Consider the following 25,146-nt stretch of genomic DNA (forward strand, 5'->3'; position numbering starts at 1 on the left):
TGTGTGTGTGTGTGTGTGTGTGTGTGTGTGTGTGTGTGTGTGTGTGTGTGTGTGTGTGTATGAGCAGATACAGACTGACTCCTGTCCAGATCCCAGAGGAGAAGGGAAGGGAGTTTCATGCTAAAGGTCGATCTCAGCTCTGTCTCCGTCAGGGTTGGACCATCTCTCTGGAGACACCCAGGGTTGGACCATCTCTCTGGAGACACCCAGGGTTGGACCATCTCTCTGGAGACACCCAGGGTTGGACCATCTGTCTGGAAGCACCCAGGGTTGGACCATCTCTCTGGAGACACCCAGGGTTGGAGCATTTCTCTGGAGACACCCAGGGTTGGACCATCTCTCTGGAGACACCCAGGGTTGGAGACACCCAGGGTTAGACCATCTCTCTGGAGACACCCAGGGTTGGACAATCTCTCTGGAAGCACCCAGGGTTGGAGCTCCTGCAGTCTTTTTGGATCTTACATGGGAATAGATTCATTATTTTCCCACTAACCATGTCATTTATTTGTATTACAAAGAAAATTATTTAGGTTCAGTGTGATTCATATTCCACTGGATATTCTTTAGGTTAACATTGATTTGCATTCCGCAAGAAAACTAAATATACATTTTTAATAATTTATATTCCAATAATCATGTGTATTTATATTATAAATTCTTTAGGTTTATATTAATGGATATTCCACTAAGCATGTTGTTTATATTATAAAGCTGCTAATAATACGTGTCAATATCTGGCTGCTATCAGACAGTATCAACGTGACCTGGAAAAAAACAGATAAGACTGATGTAGTGCTGCTGTAAATCTGCCGTGGATAGAACAGGAGGGCTGCAGTATTTATGCATCACAACGTATGTTAGAGAACTCAATCTGAACCAGTTACCTGTCCAGCTCTCTATCCTCTGTTGCTCTAAAGACATGTCTAGAAGAGCTGCCTTGTTCATTCACCTCTCTATCCTCTAGGATTCGGCGTCTCTACCTTCTGCCCCCATAGTTCAGCCTGTTTCCATTTAATGAGTGAAATTAAATCTTCCGTAGTGATGGCATACCACTACACCAGCTAAATTTGCTCCATCCTTGTGAAAACATAACAATTGGTTATGTTATGTTGTGAAAAACAATGTAGCTGATCTGATCTTTCCATTAAGGTGATAACAGAGGAAAGATCCGTCTAGGTCAGTCATCATGGTAACTTTACACTGTGCTGAATATCACACAGACACCTCCTCAATTATATCACATCAATGAGTCTCTCTCTCTTTCTCTCCCTCTCCCCGTCTCTATCTCTCTGACCCTCTCCCCATCTCTACCTCTCTCTCTCCCTCTCCCCGTCTCTATCTCTCTCTATCCCCCTCTCTCTCTCTCTCTCTCCCTCTCCCCGTCTCTATCTCTCTCTATCCCCCCTCTCTCTCTCTCTCTCCCTCTCCCCGTCTCTATCTCTCTCTATCCCCCCTCTCTCTCTCTCTCCCTCTCCCCGTCTCTATCTCTCTCTATCCCCCTCTCTCTCTCTCTCTCCCTCTCCCCGTCTCTATCTCTCTCTATTCCCCCTCTCTCTCTCTCTCCCTCTCCCCGTCTCTCTCTCTATCCCCCTCTCTCTCTCTCTCTCCCTCTCCCCGTCTCTATCTCTCTCTATCCCCCCCTCTCTCTCTCTCCCTCTCCCCGTCTCTCCCTCTCCCCGTCTCTGTCTCTCTCTATATCCCCCCCTCTCTCTCTGTCTGTCGCTCTCTCCCTCTGTCTCTTTTTCTCTATGTCATCTCTCGACCTCTATCTCCCCTGTCTCTCTCTCTTTCTCTCTGAGCTCTCTCACTCAGAACCCTGCAAATGTTTAAATTACACGACCAAGTAAGCAAGATTAATTAATTTGATAATCAAAGAGGTGGATATGTTTCACTGCTCACCAAACTTTTTTGAATTCATTAAATAAGATTTAAATGAAGAAACATTGACCTGTTCATCAGCTGTGATGACATAGACATTAACTTAATTAACCATTTATGTGCATAGAAAATTGAACCTCCATGTTCCATACAGCCAGCAGTCTTCCTTAGTGTGAAATATGGAAATGAGAACACTGATCATCAATGTGTGTGTCTAGCGAGACTACATACAAAGACTTACATAGACTGCAATTAAACATTATGCAGTACAAGTTATGTTAATTGATGTATGTTATCAAAGCCACATTAGCATTATCTCAATATCAAAACAATTCTGAGTAACAAGGAGATACCGTACTGTGATTGTTTTCAATTAAATGGTCAAAAAAAAAAAAAAAATTGTATCTTAGCAAAGAGATATTTAAAAAAATATATTCTAAGGGGTGGATCAGGTTAATATTGCGGAAAGATTGTTGCTTCCATCAATGTAATTGTCTGTATAATTTCCAATCCCCCATATATTTTTTGGGTAAATATATATATATATCCATATACATACACATATGCATACAAATACACATATCTACATACACATACCTATATAGACATACATACGTTTTTATGCAACCACTTTGTCAGATTTCAAAATAACTTTATGGAAAAAGCACATTGTTCAATATTCTGAGTACAGAACTTAGCCTTCAATGCTAAGCTATACAGTTAGCCTACAACCACAGCGTCGACAAATCTCAAAAAATATGCTCGAAATATTTACTTACCTTTGCTAATCTTCGGCGGAATGCACTCGGATGGGCACCCACTTCCACAATAAATGTTCATTTGTTCTGCAACGTCCATCATTTATGTCCAAATACGTCCGTTTTGTTGACCCATCCAGAACACTTTACAATGCCATGTGGCGTGGACGCAAATCCATAGACGAAATGTTCAAGGTTCCATTACCGTTTGTAGAAACACGTCAAACAATGTTTACAATCAATCCTTTAGGGTATTTTTTAACGTAACATTGCGATAATTTTACAACCGGGCAATAGGTATTCATCCCAGAAGAAAAATAAAAAACAACGAAGTCACGTGCACGCGCGTCATAAGACACCTGTCCTCAGACTGGCCAGTGATTGACTGAGCCACGATTTTCTGCCCGGTAACAGGTGACAGATGAAACCAGTTCCTAAAGATTGTTGACAGCCAATGGAAGAGTTAGGAGGTGCAACATAAATCCTATGTCACTGTAGTTTTTCAAGGGATTGAAAAGAAAAACTACATTTCTAATTTCTCCCACTTCCTGATTAAATTTTTCTCCATTTTCTTGCCTGCCATATGAGTTCTGTTATACTCACAGACACCATTCAAACAGTTTTAGAAACTTCAGAGTGTTTTCTATCCAAATCTACTAATAATATGCATATTCTATTTTCTGGGCCAGAGTAGAAACCTGTTTAAGTTGGGTACGTTTTTCATCCGGCCGTGAAAATACTGCCCCCTAGCCCCAAAAGGATTATCAGGGTGATTTTTCCACAAATAGACCCATATTTTCCTTTCCACGGTAGCAAGATCTAATCTATTTTTGCTAACTTTCTGTAAACATTTATTGGAATGAGATCATTTCTTTCTTTTGGGATTTGTATACGGAGTATGTCCACATCTCCGTCAGATCATTTAATTGGTAAACTACATGGTAATGTAAAATTAGCATTTTTTTGTGATCCAATACTTAATATAGTACACTTCTCATATTTGGGTTTTAATCCAGAGAGGATAGCAAAAGGGTCGAGATCCTCTATGAGGCCGTGGAGAGATTCTAATTGTGGTTTTAAAAGAAAACATGAATCATCAGAGAACAATGACACCTTAGTTTTTAAGCCACGGATTTCTAATCCCTTAATATTATTGTTTGATCTAATTTTAACAGCTAACATTTCGATGGCACTAATAAATAGATATGCCGATAGTGGACAACCTTGTTTTACTCCTCTAGATGGTTTAAAACTTTATGAGATGTAGCCATTATTTACTATTTTACACCTAGGGTTACTATACATACCTTTAACCCATTTTATAAGAGATTTTTCAAAATGTAAATATTCTAGGCGTTTATATATAAACTCCAGTCGTACTTTGTCAAAAGCCTTTTCAAAATCAGCTATAAAACCAGGCCTGGTGTCCCCGATATTTCATAGTATTCTATTGTTTCCAGTACTTGTCTTATATTATCTACAATGTATTGTCCATGTAAAAAACCTGTCTGATTAGGATGAATAATATCTGACAATACCTTTTTAATTCTATGTTCCAAGCATTTTGCATCACAACACTGAAGTGTAAGAGGTCTCCAACTTTTTAAATGGATTGGATCTATGTATATACCATTTGGGTCCTGTTTCAGTAATAATGATATCAGATCTTCTTGTTGCGTGTCTGATAATCTACCAATTATATAGGAGTGATTAAAACATGCTAATAATGGTCCTCTGAGAATATCAAAAAAAGTTTGGTTTACTTCCACTGGTATGTCATCCAGCCCTGGAGTTTGGTACACTTCCACTTGTATGCCATCCAGCCCTGGAGTTTTCCCATCCTTAAAGGCTTTAATTGCATAAAGCAGTTCCTCCTCTGTAATTTGGCCTTCACATGAGTCTTTCTGTACAGATGTTAATTTTACAGTATTATTAGGAAAAAATCCCTACAATTAGTTTCAGTTAGTGGAGATGGAGGAGCCTGAAACAAAAACATATTCTTAGAAAAAAACGTATTCTTAAAGTACTTTACTTCCTCTTTCAAAATATCATTCGGTGAATCATGGGTGACTCCATCATTTGTAACAAGTTTCAAAACATTTTTTTGGTAGCGTTTCTATATTGAAGATTGGAAAATAATTTGGTGCATTTTTCCCCATATTCCATCCAGTTCGCTTTATTTTTCTAATATATTACACTGGATCTTTCTTGAATAAGTTCCTGCATTTCTTTTTGTTTTTCCTCTAACTTATTCTGTGCCAATATGGTACTGTTTTTATTGCTATCTAACTGAACTGTTAGTCCTTCAATTTCCTTTGTTAATATGGACTCTTTTGATCTAAATTGCTTTTGTTTTATAGATGAGTACTGAATTTCATGGCCTCTAAAGGCACACTTAAGTGTCCCATACAATAAGGGGATCTGCTGTACCTATGTTATGTCTGAAAAAGTCAGTTATAAAATTGTTTAGATGGGATGCTTTTAAATGGGCCTTTAGAGGCCATGCAATTCAGTACTCATCTATAAAACAAAAGCAATTTAGATCAAAAGAGTTTTACATTTTAGGCTTTGATTAATTTTTCAATATCCTCTCCCACGTGGAAATTCTGTAAAAGTAATATATATGACAATTATGTGATGATCCGACCACATTCTGTCCCCTATCAACACTTTTTAAACTTTTGCTACCAGAGAGAATGGCATAAGAAAGTAGTCAAGACGACTAGCTTGATTAAGCCTCCGCCATGTATATCTCAATAGGTGAGGGTATTTAAGTCTCCATATATCCATTAATTCCAATATATCCATGACATTCATGATTTCCTTAAGTGCCTAAGGGTGATAGTTTGAAGTGTGATTTCCTTTCCGGTCCATAGATGTATTTAAGACCGTATTAAAATCTCCCACCATAATAATAGAGTCTAGTGTTGCTTGTAGAATTGATCAATTCTTATATATATTTTCAAAGAGGCTTGGATCATCATTATTTGGACCGTATAGGTTAATAAGCCATATCTGTTTATTGCCCAATAACATATTTAAAATAATCCATCTAGCTTGATGATCTGTTTGGACAATTTGCACATTTGGATCAAAATTACTGTTAATTAAAACCATCCCCCCTTTTGAATTTCTTTGCCCATGGAAGAAATATATTTCACCCCCCAGTCCTTTTTCCACAAAACTTCATCTAAATTTGTTGAATGGGTTTCCTGTAAACAATATATATATATATTATATTCCTTCTCTTTAGCCAGGTAAATACTGATCGCCTTTTCTTATTATCTGCTAGGCCATTACAATTGTAACTGGCTATACTTATTTCACCACTTACCATAATGAGACACAAATTGAAATTCTATTTATGAAAATATATGTTTGTAAACGTACCATTAAAAAGTAACATGGTGATTGAGCTTCTATATAGCTGTGTCCTGATATTTGCATTGCTACTAAGTAAACCTCCAATTGGTCCCTACTATTCCCCCCTCTAAAACCCCTCCTCATCCCTAGTTGGGTTGTCATCCCAATGCCCGGCAGACCACCCCCGACCCTCCGTATCCCAGGGCCCTGAACAGACTGGGATCCATCCTGGGAAAAGAGCAAACAGTGACATTTACTGAACAGAACCAGATCAACCACCAAATGCATTTCCATCGCCCTCACCTCCATTTGTACTATATACAGCCATTCAAAAATATATATATATTTTAAGAATCATGTTTCTTATTTTCCATAATTAGATAATTAGAATTTATGAAAAGGATTTTACCTCTCACCAGTCTCGCCGTTATCAAAATTACATTATTACAAGCAATTATTATATTAGCAAACAGTTGTGAATCATCCTCTATTGTCCCAAACATCTTTTACTCCTTCGCAGCAGTTGTGGGATCCGCACATACACCCAAACACTCATACACACTCAACCCTTTCCCCCCACACAACCAAAGGCTCACATTCTCAACAGTTACACCATCCCAGGGGCCAACTCAAGAAAGGTCTTGATTTACAAATGCATTTACAGTTGCAGCTGTATGAGAAGGCCTGCAAGACGATGCAAAAAATGGGCAGAAATGGAAAGATTTTATTAACCATTGTCACATCCTAGATGATGGAGGTCAAACCTTTTCCCCTGAAACACCCACAACACGGTCCCCCGTATTGACCATATTCCCAAGCATCTCCATGCAGTCAGACTTTTGATTTTGTGCCACCACTCTAGTAAGAGTCTTGGTGGTTCCAAACTTCTTCTATTTAAGAACAATGGATTCCACTGTGTTCTTGGGGGCCTTCAATGCTGCAGAAATGTTTTGCTACCCTTCCCGAGATCTGTGCCTCGGCACAATCCTGTCTCGGAGCTCCACGGACAATTCATTCGACCTCATGGCTTGGTTTTTGCTCTGACATGCACTGTCAACTGTGGGACCATATATAGACAGGTGTGTGCCTTTCCAAATCATGTCCAATCAATTGAAATTACCACAGGTAGACTCATATCAAGTTGTAGAAACATCTCAAGGATGATCAATGGAAACAGGATGCAACTGAGTTCAATTTTGAGTCTCATAGCAAAGGGTCTGAATACTTATGTATGACTACGGTATTTCTGTCTGAATTTTTTTATATACTGCTCAAAAAAATAAAGGGAACACTTAAACAACACATCCTAGATCTGAATGAAAGAAATAATCTTATTAAATACTTTTTTCTTTACATAGTTGAATGTGCTGACAACAAAATCACACAAAAATAATCAATGGAAATCCAATTTATCAACCCATGGAGGTCTAGATTTGGAGTCACACTCAAAATTAAAGTGGAAAACCACACTACAGGCTGATCGAACTTTGATGTAATGTCCTTAAAACAAGTCAAAATGAGGCTCAGTAGTGTGTGTGGCCTCCACGTGCCTGTATGATCTCCCTACAATGCCTGGGCATGCTCCTGATGAGGTGGCAGATGGTCTCCTGAGGGATCTCCTCCCAGACCTGGACTAAAGCATCCGCAAACTCCTGGACAGTCTGTGGTGCAACGTGGCGTTGGTGGATGGAGCGAGACATGATGTCCCAGATGTGCTCAATTGGATTCAGGTCTGGGGAATATTTTGCCCCCCTAGTCCTTTTTCCACAAAAGAGATATATCTTAAGCAATAATTTTGCGATGACTGTCTAGGAGTGGTCTTAGTGGTTAAGGGAAAACTGAAAACTAGCTGTTATTGGCAGAGGTTTGGTCAATTAACTAATTTACCACCTGGTGATGTTACCAGCCAGGCCAAAAATCCATCCTACCAAAACAGGCTAACATTTCAGGAGGTCTTTTCAAACTGCTCTTACAATAAAAGGGCATTATCATAATTTTCTAGATTCTACAGTATTATTCCAATCTCATATTGTGGAAATTAATATAAAACACAGGAAAATCACGTTTGAGACTGCACTGGGGTTTTAAGTGTGATCTATATCGATAAAAGGTGCATTATAGGTGCGACTATAGTCAGATTGGTTGATGCTCAACATTAAATTATAATTTCCCTACGATAACATCTAAGCCAATGTGACACCAATGTCAATGAAACTTGGCAAATAAACTTGATGGGAGGTACACGACACACTCCCCGCATCTTGTCATGAGCCGTCCGTCTGGCTGTTACCGAGAAGAACATACCGGATTTTTGACAGGGTTGTTAGCAATTGATATTTCAGAGAATTTCTTGCAGACACATTGCTCAAATTCTAGAAGTTGGGTTTAAAATGAGACAATGACGTCTATAAGTCCATAAGACTTAGATCCCAATGACAACCAACTATGTGCTACATTTCTGTAGCATTTCTGACATCTCTTTCAGCTGAATCTCCGAGTTCTATCTAAAACCGGGTCCAATTCTGTTGCTCAGCAAATCAAAAACACAGCTGGCTGCCTACAATGCAACAACAATAAGAATTAAGAAAAGACAAGAACATCAGGTAATAGTATAAACATTTTAGCATCAGTATAATACATTTTATAGTACAATATTTACATGTGTATTGGGGAAGGGGGGGATGGGGGACAGTGTATAAACTGAACAGTATAATTGTCTGGTAGCAGAAGCTGTGATGTGTACTACAGTACGGAGAATCAGATCAGGTGGGCCGTCCAGTTCAAGTGATCAGAAGTGGTTGAGAACAATCCTACTGTAGATACAGTATATTTTGGTACTCAAGATGACGTTAAAATTACAATTTATACATTTACGTCATTTAGCAGACGCTCTTATCCAGAGCGACTTACAAATTGATGCATTCACCTTATGATATCCAGTGGAACAACCACTATACAATAGTACATCTATATCTTTTTTTGGGGGGGGGTTAGAAGGATTATCCTATCCCAGGTATTCCTTAAAGAGGTGGGGTTTCAGGTGTCTCCGGAAGGTGGTGATTGACTCCGCTGTCCTGGCGTCGTGATGATTGTCCGACATGAAAGCATTTTTTGGTTGATATTATGACATGATACGATAAATATTGTCCATTTACATGGAAATTAATGTTGTGACGTCAGCATACAAACCCTAAAAACACAGAATAAATGACATGCAGTAGGGAAAACTAGAAACTAAGTACAAAAGTCAACCATTTACATTTTCATATATTCAAAGTCTCTGCGGCCTACTGCTAGGAGGGTTGGGGCTGGGAACTGCTAGTAGGGTTGGGGTTGGGGAACTGCTAGGAGGGTTGGGAACTGCTAGGAAGGTTGGGGCGGGGAACTGCTAGGAGGGTTGGGGTTGGGAACTGCTAGGAGGGTTGGGGCGGGGAACTGCTAGGAGGGTTGGGGTTGGGGAACTGCTAGGAGGGTTGGGGATGGGGAAATGCTAGGAGGGCTGGGGCTGGGGTTGGGGAACTGCTAGGAGGGTTGGGGCTGGGGTTGGGGCTGGGGAACTGCTAGGAGGGTTGGGGCTGGGGCTGGGGTTGGGAACTGCTAGGAGGGTTGGGGCTGGGGCTGGGGTTGGGAACTGCTAGTAGGGTTGGGGCGGGGAACTGCTAGGAGGGTTGGGGCTGGGGTTGGGCTGGGGAACTGCTAGGAGGGCTGGTGCTGGGGTTGGGGCTGGGGAACTGCTAGGAGGGCTGGGGCTGGGGTTGGGGCTGGAGTTGGGGCTGGGAGTGCTAGATCTGATGGACCTGTGCCTGAGCCTATGGCTGTGAGTTCTAGATCTGAGGAACCTGTGCCTGAGCGTGCCGTGAAGGCTGAGAGGGTTGGGCACTGAGGAGACTACAGAAGCTTGCCTGGGGATACTACCATATGAGGGCTGGGTCCCAGAGATCAGCAGCATACTACCCTGCATCCCACTGCTGGCTTGCTTCTGAAGCTAAGCAAGGTTGGTCCTGGTCGGTCACTGGATGGGAGACCAGATGCTTCTGGAAGCGGTGTTGGAAGCTCTATAGGAGGCACCCTTTCCTCTTGTCTAAAAAAATATCCCAATGCCCCGGTCAGTGATTGGGGACATTGCCCTTTGTAGGATGTTGTCGTTCACATGGGACGTTAAACGGGTGTCCTGACTCTCTGTGGTCACTAAAGATCCCATGGCACTTATCGTAAGAGTAGGGTTATTAACCCCGGTGTCCTCGATAATTTCCCAATCTGGCCCCTCATACCATCACAGCCACCTAATCATTCCCAGTTTACAATTGGCTCATTCATCCCCCCTCTTCTCCCCTGTAACTATTCCCCAGGCCGTTGCTGTAAATGAGAATGTGTTCTCAGTCAGCTTACCTGGGGAAAAAAGGGTTAAATAAGAATACAAAAACCTGAGAGAGTGCAAAGCAGGCTGGGAGAGCAGGGGAGACTGTCAGTGTTAGCTTGGGCATACTGCTATAGGAGGGCTGGGGAGACTGTAGAGAGACTGTAAAGGTTATTTGGGGAATACTGCTATAGGAGGGCTGGGGAGACTGTAGAAGTTAGCTTGGGGATACTGCTATAGGAGGGCTGGGGAGACTGTAGAGGTTAGCTTGGGGATACTGCTATAGGAGGGCTGGGGAGACTGTAGCGGTTAGCTTGGGGATACTGCTATAGGAGGGCTGGGGAGACTGTCGGACCGTGTATGGGGCCTGCATCAGTCCTATGTCCCACTGTTCAGCAGCGTAATGGCTAATGTAATGAAACTTGCCTTGCTCCTATTCTTACTGACCAGTGGGACCCTTAATCTCCTTCCAGAGGGCAGAAGATCCAAACATTGGGCAATATTGAGTGTGAGTTGATTTATAATGCGCTTGGCCTTGTCCCTTGCCCATTTATCACAGAGACCCTGAAGCCCCATGCAGTGCAGCACGCAGAGCTTGAACCCCAGGTTCACAGTCCACCTGACGATACCGTTATTATGCTAGGTAGGGAGCACCCCCCATCCGGGTCCAGGTTCACAGTCTGCCTGATGATACCGTTATTATGCCAGGTAGGTTGCACCCCTCACCAGGGTCCAGGTTCACAGTCCACCTGACGATACCGTTATTATGCCAGGTAGGGAGCACCCCCCCACCAGGGTCCAGGTTCACAGTCCGCCTGACGATACCGTTATTATGCCAGGTAGGGAGCACCCCCCCACCAGGGTCCAGGTTCACAGTCCGCCTGACGATACCCTTATTATCAAATCAAATGTATTTATAAAGCCCATCTTACATCAGCTGATATCTCAAAGTGCTGTACAGAAACCCAGCCTAAAACCCCAAACAGCAAGCAATGCAGGTGTAGAAGCACGGTGGCTAGGAAAAACTCCCTAGAAAGGCCAGAACCTAGGAAGAAACCTAGAGAGGAACCAGGTTTTGAGGGGAGGCCAGTCCTCTTCTGGCTGTGCCGGGTGGAGATTATAACAGAACATGGCCAATATGTTCAAATGTTCATAGTTGACCAGCAGGGTCAAATAATAATAATCACAGTGGATGTCGAGGGTGCAATAGCTCAGCACCTCAGGAGTAAATGTCAGTTTTCATAGCCGATCAATCAGAGTATCTCTACCGCTTCTGCTGTCTCTAGAGAGTTGAAAACAGCAGGTCTGGGACAGGTAGTACGTCCGGTGAACAGGTCAGGGTTCCATAGCCACAGGCAGAACAGTTGAAACTGGAGCAGCAGCACGGCCAGGTGGACTGGGGATAGCAAGGAGTCATCAGGCCAGGTAGTCCTGAGGCATTGTCCTAGGGCTCAGGTCCTCCGAGAAAGAAAGAAGACAGTGGGGGTCGGGAGACACTGGTCGGGAGACACTGTGGCCCCATCCGACAATACCCCGGACAGGGCCATGCCAGGCCACCGACATCCCGCCAGGCCACCGACAGCCCACCATACCAGGCCACCGACAGCCCACCATATCAGGCCACTGACAGCCCATAGTCCACCATACCAGGCTACTGACAGCCCACCGTACCAGGTCACTGACAGCCCACCATACCAGGCTACTGACAGCCCACCGTTCCAGGCCACTGACAGCCCACCATACCAGGCCACTGACAGCCCACCGTTCCAGGTCACTGACAGCCCACCGTACCAGGCCACTGACAGCCCACCGTACCAGGCCACTGACAGCCCACTATACCAGGCTACTGACAGCCCACCGTACCAGGCCACTGACAGCCCACCGTTCCAGGTCACTGACAGCCCACCGTACCAGGCCACTGACAGCCCACTATACCAGGCTACTGACAGCCCACCGTACCAGGCCACTGACAGCCCACTGACAGCTCACCGTGCCAGCCCACTGTGACAACCCACTGTGACAGCCCACTGTACCAGCATACCGCGCAGGTCAGGAAACAAAAAGTCAATGCACTCTCTATATGGCAGGTGTTGTAGTTGAGAGTATCCTGGTGTTGACATTCAGTTGTCTCAGTCTGCACAGGATGTTGTTGGCAATTTTTCTTGCTGTTCTGAGTGTTGGCATTAAAAAACAGTATGCTGTCCATGATGGTTTCCCGATGATGGATCACCACTCATCGTAGTGGGTGATTTCAACCACAACGCCTAAATTAATTTTATTTAATTCCACCATTTCTTTCCATTGCTTTCCTCTTTTGACCTCCAGTCACCTCCTACTCACAAGGCAGAAAATATGCTTGACCTCATCTTCACTAGTGGCTGTTAGCCTACTAACCCCCCATGTAGTTGGAGAGGGTTCACGTGGTGAAATTCTTTGAGGAAGCAACATTTTATTTTACATTTAATTCGGGCACTTCAGCAACTTTTAAGACTTGGGGGCACCACCAGCAGTGCATTACAGTCCTTGTTTTCACTTAGCTTGTAGAATACATTTAGAATACATTATGTCTCTACACTCAAACTGAGGAACCAATCATGTTAATAATGACATTTCAAAATAGTCATTCTCTTATGACTATAGAAGATAGAGGAGTACATAGATAGAACAAAATACAGCTGGCCAGATTCATAGTTTTGAAAGATATGCGATGAAACCCCGCCGGGCTTGTGCAGAAGAGGAAAGGCTGTTTGTATCTCAGACCCAGTGGCAGGATAAAGCGACTAAGAGGGCAGTTGAAATCTTTGAGGGGGCACAATTTTGGGGAAGTTATTGCATTGGAATTATATTGAATTCTGCTATACTACAATAACCACAATTCAATTGGAGAGACTATAAGACCATTGAGTGCTTTGAAGTGACAGATTGGCACAAAATATGTAGCCCATATCCGCTGTGCTGGGCTATGGGCTAGGCTACATGAGGTGTGATACTAACCTTATTAAACATATAGGACTATGGGCTACTAACCTTATTAAAACAAATAGGACTATGGGCTAGGCTACATGAGGTGTGATACTAACCTTATTAAAACATATAGGACTATGGGCTACTAACCTAATTAAAACATATAGGACTATGAGCTAGGCTACATGATGTGTGATACTAACCTTATTAAAACATATAGGACTATGGGCTACTAACCTTATTAAAACATATAGGACTATGGGCTACTAACCTTATTAAAACATATAGGACTATGGGCTAGGCTACATCAGGTGTGATACTAACCTTATTAAACGTATAGGACTATGGGCTACTAACTTTATTAAAACATATTGGACTATGGGCTAGGCTACACAAGGTGTGATACTAACCTTATAAAACATATAGGACTATGGATTAGGCTACATGAGGGACCCTGTTATGATTAGAAAAAGTTGAGAGAAAAAAAGGCATTGTTTCTTATTTCACTAGTGATCGGCTAATATTGTCACCCATCAGCAGTGGTGGAAAAGGTAATTATGGCCAAACAGTTCTATTTTTGTTTCATCAGACCAGAGGACATTTCTCCAAAAAGTACGATCTTTGTCCCCATGTGCAGTTGCAAACCGTAGTCTGGATTTTTTTATGGCGGTTTTGGAGCAGTGGCTTCCTCCTTGCTGAGCGGCCTTTCAGGTTATGTCGATATAGGACTCGTTTTACTGTGGATATAGATACTTTTGTACCTGTTTCCTCCAGCAACTTCACAAGGTCCTTTGCTGTTGTTCTGGGATTGAGTTGCACTTTTCGCACCAAAATACGTCCATCTCTAGGAGACCGAACGCGTCTCCTTCCTGAGTGGTATGACGGCTGCGTGGTCCAATGGTGTTTATACATGCGTACTCTTGTTCGTACAGATCAGGCCTTCAGGCGTTTGGAAATTGCTCCCAAGGACAAACCAAGTTTCTGGAGGTCTACAATTTTTTTTCTGAGGTCTTGGCTGATGTCTTTTGACTTTCCCATGATGTCAAGCAAAGAGGCAGTGAGTTTGAAGGTAGGCCTTGAAATACATCCACAGGTACACCTCCAATTGACTCAAATGATGTCAATTAGCCTATCAGAAGCTTCTATAGCCATGACATTTTCTGGAATTTTCCAAGCTGTTTAATAGCACAGTCAACTTAGTATATGTAAACTTCTGATCCACTGGAATTGTGATACGGTGAATTATAAGTGAAATAATACGTCTGTAAAAGTCCTAACCGACTTGCCAAAACTATAGTTTGTTAACAAGAAAATTGTGGAGTGGTTGAAAAATTAGTTTTAATGACTCCAACCTAAGTGTATGTAAACTTCTGACTTCAACTGTACCTGCTGGAGCATGTGCTATGGGTGGGTGTTGCTAGGGTGACTAGTGAGCTGAGATATATATATATATATATATATAGCAATGACTTATAGATGACCTGGAGCCAGTGCGTTTGGTGATTAATATGTAGCGAGGGCCATCCAACGAGAGCATATAGGTCACAGTAGTGGGTAGTATATGGGGCTTTGGTGACAAAATGGAATGTGAATGACTACATCTCTTGGACTGGGATATGTTCCGGGTTGCCTCTGAGAATAACATTGACGTACACACTGGCACAGTGATTGAGTTCATCAGGAAATGTATAGCGGATGTTGTTCCCACTGTGACTATTAAAACATACCCAATCAAAAAATCATGGATAGTTGGCAGCATTCGCGCAAAACTGAAATTGCGAAACTCCGTATTTAACCACGGCAAGGTGACTGGGAATATGGTTGAATACAAGCAGTACAGTTACGTCCTCCGTAAGGCAATCAAACAGGAAAAATGGCAGTAGAGAGACAAAGTGGAGTCGCAATTCAACGGCTCGGACACTATGTTTATGTGGCAGGGACTCCAGACAGATTACAAAGGGAAAGCCAGCCACCGACGTCTTGCTCCCGGACAAGCTAAACACCTTCTTTGAGGATAACAGTGCCACCTATGCGGCCCGCTCCCTACGACTATGGGCTCTCGTTCTCCATGGCCGACGTCTGACATTTAAGCGTGTTCACCCTCGCAAGGCTGCCGGCCCAGACGGCATCTCTAGCCACGTCCTCAGAGCATGCGCAGACCAGCTGGTTGGAGTGTTTACAGACATATTCAATCAAGATGCCCACCATTGTTCCTGTACCCAAGAAAGCAAAGGTAACTGAACTAAATGACTATCGCCACGTAGCACTCACTTCTGTCATCATGAAGTGCTTTGAGAGGCTAGTCAAGGATCATATCACCTCCACCCTACCTGACATCCTAGACCAACTTCAATTTGCATACCGCCACAATAGATCCACAGACGATGCAATCGCCATCGTACTTCACACTTCCCTAACACATCTGGACAAGAGGAATACCTATGTAAGATTGCTGTTCATTGACTACAGCTCAGCCTTCAGCACCATAGTACCCTCCAAGCTCATCATTAATCTTGGGCCCTGGGTCTGATTCCAGCCCTGTGAACTGGGTCCTGGACTTCCTGACGGGCCGCCCACAGGTGGTGAAGGTAAGCAAAAACACTTACGCCACGCTGATCGTCAACACATGGGCCCACAAGGGTATGAGCTCAGCCACCTCCTGTACTCCCTGTTCACCCATGACTGGGTGGCCACGCACGCCTCCATCTCAATTATCAAGTTTGCAGAAGACACAACGGTAGTAGGCCTGATTACCAACAATGACGAGACAGCCTACAGGGAATAGGTGAGGGCCTTGGCGGAGTGTTACCAGGAGAATGACCTCTTCCTCAATGTCAACAAAATGAATGAGCTGATCGTCAACTTCAGGAGACAATCATCCACATCAACAGGGCCGCAGTGGAGAAGGTGAAAAGCTTCAGGTTCCTCTCTGTACACATCACTGACAATCTGAAATGGTCCACCCACACAGACAATGTGGTGAAGATGCAACAGCGCCTCTTCAACCTCATGAGGCTGAAGACATTTGACTTGGCCCCTAAGACCCTCAGAAACTGCGACAGATGTACCATTGAGAGAATCCTTTCAGGCTGTATCACCTCCTGGTGTGGCAAGGCTCTCCAGAGGGTGGTGTGGTCTGCCCAACTCATCATCGGTCTGCCTGCTTTCCTGGACACTTAAAGCACCCAATGTCACAGGAAGGCCAAAAAGATTATCAATGACATCAACTACCCGAGCCATGGCCTGTTCACCCCGATATCGTCCAGAAGGCGAGGTCAGTACAGCTGCATTAAAGCTGGGACCGATAGACTGAAAAACAGCTTCTATTTCAAGGCCATCCGATTGTTAAATAGCCATCACTTGCCGGCCTCCAACCAGTACCCGGCCGTGAACCTTAAAGGCTGCTGTCCTATGTACATAGACATGGAATCACTGGTCACTTTAATAACGTTTACATACTGTTTTACTCATTTCGTATGTACATACTGTATTCTACTGTATTTTAGTTAATTCCACTCAGACATTGCTCATCCTAATATTGATATATTTCTTAATTCCGTTGTTTTACTTTGAGATTTTTGTCTAGTCTTGTGAATTGAACTGCACTGTTTGAGATAGGAACACAAACATTTCCATGCACCCACAATAACATCGGCTAAATATGTGACCTATAAAATTTGATTTGACATGAGAGCAGCTGGAACGTCAGAGCAGCTGTAACGTCAGAGCAGCTGTAACGTCAGAGCAGCTGTAACGTCAGAGCAGCTGGAACGTCATGTCCTTTATAGATGCAGCTGAATTGGTCCCTTTCATAATATCTGCATCCTAAATGGCTCCCTTCGGAAAGTATTTAGAGCCCTTGACTTTTTCCACATACAGCCTTATTCTAAAATGTATTAAATTCAATGTTTTCCTCATCAACCTACATAATACCCCATAATGACAAAGCGAAATGAGGATTTTAGACATTTTTGCAAATGTCTTCAATTCAAAGTACCTTATTTAGATAATTGTTCTGACCCTTTGCTATGAGACTTGAAATTGAGCTCAGGTGCATACTGTTTCCATTGGTTTTCCTTGAGATGTTTCTAACACTTGATTGGAGTTCACCTGTGGTAAAATCAATTGATTGGACATGATTTGGAAAGGCACACACCTGTCTATATAAAGTCCCACAGTTGACCGTGCATGCCAGAACAAAAATCAAGCCATCAGGTTGAAGGAATTGACTGTAGAGCCCTGAGACAGGATTGTGTCAAGGCACAGATCTGGGGAAGAATACCAAAACATTTCTGCAGCATTGAAGGTCCCCAAGAACACAATGGCATCCATCATTCTTAAATGGAAGAAGTTTGGAACCCCTAAGACTCTGCCTAGAGCTGGCCTTGGTCAGGGAGGTGACAAAGAACCAGATGGTCACTCTGACAGCACTCCACAGTTCCTCTGTAGAGATGGGAGAACCTTCCTGAAAGACAACCATCTCTGCAGCACTTCACCAATCAGGCCTTTATGGTAGAGTTGCCAGACGGAAGCCATTCCTCAGTGAAAGTCACATGACAGCCCGATTGGAGTTTGCCAAAAGGTAGTAGCTAAAGACTCTCAGACAATGAGAAACAAGATTCTCTTGTCTGATGAAACCAAGATTGAACTCTTTGCCCTGAATGCCCAGCATCACGTCTGGAGGAAACCTGGCAGGATTCCTATGGTGAAGCATGGTCTTGGCAGAATCATGCTGTGGAGATGTTTTTCAGCGGCAGGGACTGGGAGAATAGTCAGGGTTGAGGCAAAGATGAATGGAGCAAAGTATAGAGAGATCCTTGATCAACGCCTGCTCCAGAGGTCTCAGGACCTCAGACTGGGGGGGAAGGTTCACCTGCCAACAGGACAACGACCCTATGCACACAGCCAAAATAACGCAGGAGTGGCTTCGGGACAAGTCTCTGAATGTCCTTGAGTGGCCTAGCTAGATCCCACACTTGAACCCGATCGAACATCTCTAGAGAGACCTGAAAATAGCTGTACGGTGACGCTCCCCTTTCAACCTGACAGAGCTTGAGAGATTCTGCAGAGAAGAATGGGAGAAACTCCCCAAAAATGGTTTTTATTTTTTTTATTTCACCTTTATTTAACCAGGTAGGCAAGTTGAGAACAAGTTCTCATTTACAATTGCGACCTGGAACAGAAAGCAAAGCAGTTCGACACATACTGTCAAATGCGTCGTAGTGAGTGGACCAAAACGCAGCGGGTATATGTATGCTCATCGTCTTTTATTGAAGAAAAACAAAACAAAACACTTATAGTAAACAAACGACGAAAAACAGTCCTGTAAGGTACACTGACAATACATGGAAACAACTACCCACAAAACCCATGGAAAAACACCCCTACTAAATAGGACCTTCAATTAGAGGCAACGAGGAACAGCTGCCTCCAATTGAAGGTCATTCCAAGAAACTTAAACATAGAAATAGACACACTATAACAAACATAGAAATATACTAACATAGAACATAAACCCCGAAACACATGAAACAAACACCCCCTGCCACGCCCTGACCAAACTACAATAACAAATAACCCCCTTTACTGGTCAGGACATGACAGTACCCCCCCCCCCCAAAGGTGCAGACCCCGTATGCACCTCAAACAAAACACAAAATTAACCCCAAATAAAGTGAGGGAAGGGAGGGTGGCCACCGTCACCGATGGTTCCTGTGCTACATCCCCCCCACGGAGGTGGCTCTGGCTCCGGGCTAACCTGTTCACCCCTGCTGAAGGATATTTTGTAAATGACATCGCCGAAGTCGAGGATCGGTAGGATGGTCAGTTTTACGACGGTATGTTTGGCAGCATGAGTGAAGGATGCTTTGTTGCGAAATAGGAAGCCAATTCTAGATTTAACTTTGGATTGGAGATGTTTGATGTGAGTCTGGAAGGAGAGTTTACAGTCTAACCAGACACCTAGGTATTTGTAGTTGTCCACATATTTTAAGTCAGAACCGTCCAGAGTAGTGATGCTGGACAGGCGGGCAGGTGCGGGCAGCGATCGGTTGCAGAGCATGCATTTAGTTTTACTTGTATTTAGGAGCAGTTGGAGGCCACGGAAGGAGAGTTGTATGGCATTGAAGCTCGTCTGGAGGGTTGTTAACACAGTGTCCAAAGAAGGGCTAGAAGTATGCAGAATGGTGTCGTCTGCGTAGAGGTGGATCAGAGAATCACCAGCAGCGAGAGCAACATCATTGATGTATACAGAGAAAAGAGTCGGCCCGAGAATTGAACCCTGTGGCACCCCCATAGAGACTGCCAGAGGTCTGGACAACAGGCCCTCGGATTTGACACACTGAACTCTATCAGAGAAGTAGTTGGTGAACCAGGCGATGCAATCGTTTGAGAAACCAAGGCTATTGAGTCTGCCAATGAGGATGTGGTGATTGACAGAGTCGAAAGCTTTGGCCAGGTCAATGAATACGGCAGCACAGTATTGTTTCTTATCAATGGCGGTTACGATATCGTTTAGGACCTTGAGCGTGGCTGAGGTGCACCCATGACCAGCTCTGAAACCAGATTGCATAGCGGAGAAGATGCGGTGGGATTCGAAATGGTTGGTAATCTGTTTGTTAACTTGGCTTTCGAAGACCTTAGAAAGGCAGGGTAGGATGGATATAGGTCTGTAGCAATTTGGGTCAAGAGTGTCCCCTCCTTTGAAGAGGGGGATGACAGCAGCTGCTTTCCAATCTATGGGAATCTCAGACGATACGAAAGAGAGGTTGAACAGGCTAGTAATAGGGGTTGCAATAATTTCGGCAGATAATTTAAGAAAGAAAGGGTACAGATTGTCTAGCTCGGCCGATTTGTAGGGGTCCAGATTTTGTAGCTCTTTCAGAACATCAGCTGAATGGATTTGGGAGAAGGAGAAATGGGGAAGGCTTGGGCGAGTAGCTGTGGGGGTGCAGTGCTGTTGACTGCAGTAGGGGTAGCCAGGCGGAAAGCATGGCCAGCCGTAGAAAAATGCTTATTGAAATTCTCAATTATAGTGGGTTTATGGGTGGTGACACCTTCTATTACCTCTACTACTATTGTTCCAACCAAATAGCACCCTATTCCATTCATAGAGCACTACTGTTGAACAGGGCCCATAGGGAATCGGGTGCCATTGAACAGGGCCCATAGGGAAACGGGTGCCATTGAACAGGGCCCATAGGGAATCGGGTGCCATTGAACAGGGCCCATAGGGAATCGGGTGCCATTGAACAGGGCCCATAGGGAAACGGGTGCCATTGAACAGGGCCCATAGGGAATCGGGTGCCATTGAACCTGGCCCATAGGGAATCGGGTGGCGTTGAACAGGGCCCATAGGGAAACGGGTGCCATTTGGGATGCAATATTTATTTCCTCTGACAGTTGTACTGCTGTATTGTATTGTTCCAATCAAAACTGAATCACAAAGTACTGAACTGAAGCACCTAATGGCACCTAATGGCAATGGCAACTGAAGCACTTAACATACTGAACTGAAGCAGCATGAAACTCTTATATACAGCTGACGTCATCCAACCCCAACTGGCTCCCTGTTCCCTTTATAGCGCAATACTTTACAGGGCTCTGGTAAAAAGCAGTGCACTATATAGGGAATACACTTCCATTTTAGACTCAGACGTAACATACTGAACTGAATCATTTTCCTTCAGTAGGAAAGTCTGTTACAGCTGAAGTATGGTTCAAACACAACTGGCTCCCAGAACTCCTCTCCCTGCCAGACCTCCTTTCCCTGCCATCCACTTAACTGTGGTCAGCTGGGGGAGAATCAGAGGAAGCTATTACGTTTTAACGTGGGACCGATTAAGAGTGAGGACTTGTTAGCATTTCCAGCTAGCTTCTGCTCTGCTCCACACATGGTGTATGATATGTCAGATGTGGTAACAATGTAGCTACACCACATAAATCACTTGTTAAATATTTGATTTCCATTGGATCTGACACTGACTCATTCAAAAGGGATGAAACTCTCTCTACCCACAACCTGCCCCTCCCTCCCTCCAACCCCAACCTGCCCCTCCCTCCAACCCCAACCTGCCCCTCCCATCCAACCCCAACCTGACCCTCCCTCCAACCCCAACCTGCCCCTCCCTCCCTCCCTCCCTCCAACCCCAACCTGACCCTCCCTCCAACCACAACCTGCCCCACCATCCAACCCCAACCTACCCCACCATCCAACCCCAACCTGCCCCTCCCTCCCTCCAACCCCAACCTGCCCCACCATCCAACCCCAACCTGCCCTTCCCTCCCTCCAACCCCAACCTGCCCCTCCCTCCCTCCCCCCAACCCCAACCTGCCCCTCCCATCCAACCCACCCCTCCCTCCAACCCCAACCTGCCCCACCATCCAACCCCAACCTGCCCCACCATCCAACCCCAACCTGCCCAGCTATAAACAAATTCTCCCACCCCTTAGCCTCAACCCCACCATCACTTCAGCATATCCAGAGGCTGAAAGCCCCAAACTCCTCAGCACCTCAGCCCTTTCTCCACGACCAGAACCTGGCCCAACCACTCTCCAACCCTCAACTCCCAACCCTCTCTTCACTTATGATAGTATAATAATATATGTCATTTTTCAAAAGTGACAGTCGTGCAGACCCATGATCCTGGTTTTGCAAGCACCATGCTCCATGAATTGAGCCACTTCCTTTATCATAACCTAACCCTCCCTCCGCTCTGGTCCATCCACAACCTCAGAGAAGACTACGGCACCAGGAGAGACATCACTTACATCCATGGCCAGAGGTGACCAAGGCATCACTTACATCCATGGCCAGAGGTGACCAAGGCATCACTTACGTCCATGGATGGAAACCACTCCCATAATCTTTCTCTTTAACAGGGGAATCAGTGTAACCTAAATATTGACATTCATTAGCCAACTGCATGTAAAGGAAACCAGGACTAGATTAATCTGATGTGGAGGTGTGGGTGGAATTGTAGGCAGCATCCAAAATGGCACCATATTCCCTATATATATATATATATATATATATATATATATATATATATATGGTACTACTTTTGACTTGGGCCCATATGTCTCTGGTTAGAAGTCGTGCACTTTGTAGGGAATGTGGTAACATTTGGGATGCAAACTTAGTGGGCTAAGAAACAGTCTACCACAAGGCCTGTCAGATCCTACCAGCTCTAATAAACAGTCGACCACAAGGCCTGTCAGATCCTACCAGCTCTAATAAACAGTCGACCACAAGGCCTGTCAGTCCTACCAGCTCTATTAAACAGTCGACCACAAGGCCTGTCAGATCCTACCAGCTCTATTAAACAGTCGACCACAAGGCCTGTCAGATCCTACCAGCTCTAATAAACAGTCGACCACAAGGCCTGTCAGATCCTACCAGGTCTAATAAACAGTCGACCACAAGGCCTGTCAGATCCTACCAGCTCTAATAAACAGTCGACCACAAGGCCTGTCAGTCCTACCAGCTCTATTAAACAGTCGACCACAAGGCCTGTCAGATCCTACCAGCTCTATTAAACAGTCGACCACAAGGCCTGTCAGATCCTACCAGCTCTAATAAACAGTCGACCACAAGGCCTGTCAGATCCTACCAGGTCTAATAAACAGTCGACCACAAGGCCTGTCAGATACTACCAGCTCTAATAAACAGTCGACCACAAGGCCTGTCAGATCCTACCAGGTCTATTAAACAGTCGACCACAAGGCCTGTCAGATCCTACCAGCTTTCGCAGTCTCATGTCAGAATTAGACATTCATCCATGTTTCTCAAACATCTAATTTCTAACATTTAGGTTTTTCTAAAAGTCAAATTTCAAAGTGTTTAAGGTTAAGTTCATGCATTTACTTAAGGTCAGGGATTAACTGTAAATGGTTAAGGTTTAAGGTTTGGGATGGGCTTAAAACAAAAATATCAAAAACAACTTTCTGTCACTGGATTTGAACTTGCAACTTTTAAAATGAGAGACAGATGCTTACGCCCATCAACCACCCCATCCCCAATGCCCTACAAAACTTCTTCAGAGTAACAGTGCTCACTGTTACCCCTAGTGGCCAGTATTCATCAATATCTCCCAACTGAGGACCGCAGACCCCTCAGACGGTCAGATCTGAACTACGACCTGCAGGAGGACCACGGACCGCAGACCCCTCAGATGGTCAGATCTGAGCTACGACCTGCAGGAGGACCACGGACCGCAGACCCCTCAGACGGTCAGATCTGAACTACGACCTGCAGGGGGACCGCAGACCCCTCAGATGGTCAGATCTGAACTACGACCTGCAGGAGGACCGCAGACCCCTCAGACGGTCAGATCTGAACTACGACCACGGACCGCAGACCCCTCAGACGGTCAGATCTGAACTACGACCTGCAGGAGGACCGCAGACCCCTCAGACGGTCAGATCTGAACTACGACCTGCAGGAGGACCGCAGACCCCTCAGATGGTCAGATCTGAACTACGACCTGCAGGAGGACCGCAGACCCCTCAGACGGTCAGATCTGAACTACGACCTGCAGGAGGACCGCAGACCCCTCAGACGGTCAGACCTGAACTAAGACCCTACAGGGGGACTGCAGGCTCCTCAGACTCTGCTCTGTTGAGGATAGACCATGTTTCATCTCCTATTGAGGCCTAAATATCATCAGACAGGAGCCTCGCTTTAAAGCATTCCACCAGCAGCAGGGCCTACCACCAGCATTCCCCCAGCAGCAGGGCCTACCACCAGCATTCCCCCAGCAGCAGGGCCTACCACCAGCATTCCCCCAGCAGCAGGGCCTACCACCAGCATTCCACCAGCAGCAGGGCTTACCACCAGCATTCCCCCAGCAGCAGGGCCTACCACCAGCATTCCCCCAGCAGCAGGGCCTACCACCAGCATTCCCCCAGCAGCAGGGCCTACCACCAGCATTCCACCAGCAGCAGGGCCTACCACCAGCATTCCCCCAGCAGCAGGGCCTACCACCAGCATTCCCCCAGCAGCAGGGCCTACCACCAGCATTCCCCCAGCAGCAGGGCCTACCACCAGCATTCCACCAGCAGCAGGGCTTACCACCAGCATTCCCCCAGCAGCAGGGCCTACCACCAGCATTCCCCCAGCAGCAGGGCCTACCACCAGCATTCCCCCAGCAGCAGGGCCTACCACCAGCATTCCACCAGCAGCAGGGCCTACCACCAGCATTCCCCCAGCAGCAGGGCCTACCACCAGCATTCCACCAGCAGCAGGGCCTACCACCAGCATTCCCCCAGCAGCAGGGCCTACCACCAGCATTCCACCAGCAGCAGGGCCTACCACCAGCATTCCCCCAGCAGCAGGGCCTACCACCAGCATTCCACCAGCAGCAGGGCCTACCACCAGCATTCCCCCAGCAGCAGGGCCTACCACCAGCATTCCACCAGCAGCAGGGCCTACCACCAGCATTCCCCCAGCAGCAGGGCCTACCACCAGCATTCCACCAGCAGCAGGGCCTACCACCAGCATTCCCCCAGCAGCAGGGCCTACCACCAGCATTCCCCCAGCAGCAGGGCCTACCACCAGGAATGTGTGAAGAGAGAAGTTGTGATGGACTCTGGGGTTTTCATTGAGTTTCTAAGGGTTTTTCTTCTTGAAATATTTGATCTCTATCTTTCGGTGACTCTCATTGTTTCTCATTTGTTTCGTGACCCTGTGAGATGAGATGTTTGTGCAGATGAGAGAGAAATTGAATTGTGGTATTTCTGAGAAATAGTTGTCCCAGTTCTGACACAGATATTGTTTAAACTGGGAGCGAATTAAGACAAAATATGGCATTAAGAGTGTGGCGTCTA

At 45.1% G+C, this 25,146-nt stretch overlaps 1 protein-coding gene across 1 annotated transcript in view; it reads left to right on the forward strand.

The window, feature by feature from the left end:
• Window positions 1–11,901: 11,901 nt before the first annotated feature.
• The window catches only part of LOC115191015 (extensin-2-like), a 36,215-nt gene continuing 22,970 nt past the window's right edge, over window positions 11,902–25,146 (forward strand). The window contains exons 1-4 of the mRNA XM_029749016.1: window positions 11,902–12,359; window positions 23,466–23,598; window positions 23,715–23,881; window positions 24,019–24,881. Coding sequence (XP_029604876.1) covers window positions 11,902–12,359; window positions 23,466–23,598; window positions 23,715–23,881; window positions 24,019–24,881 — 1,621 coding nt within the window. The remainder of the gene's footprint in view (window positions 12,360–23,465; window positions 23,599–23,714; window positions 23,882–24,018; window positions 24,882–25,146) is intronic.

The sequence above is a fragment of the Salmo trutta genome, unplaced genomic scaffold (assembly GCF_901001165.1).
Source record: "Salmo trutta unplaced genomic scaffold, fSalTru1.1, whole genome shotgun sequence".
Lineage (NCBI taxonomy): Eukaryota > Metazoa > Chordata > Actinopteri > Salmoniformes > Salmonidae > Salmo > Salmo trutta.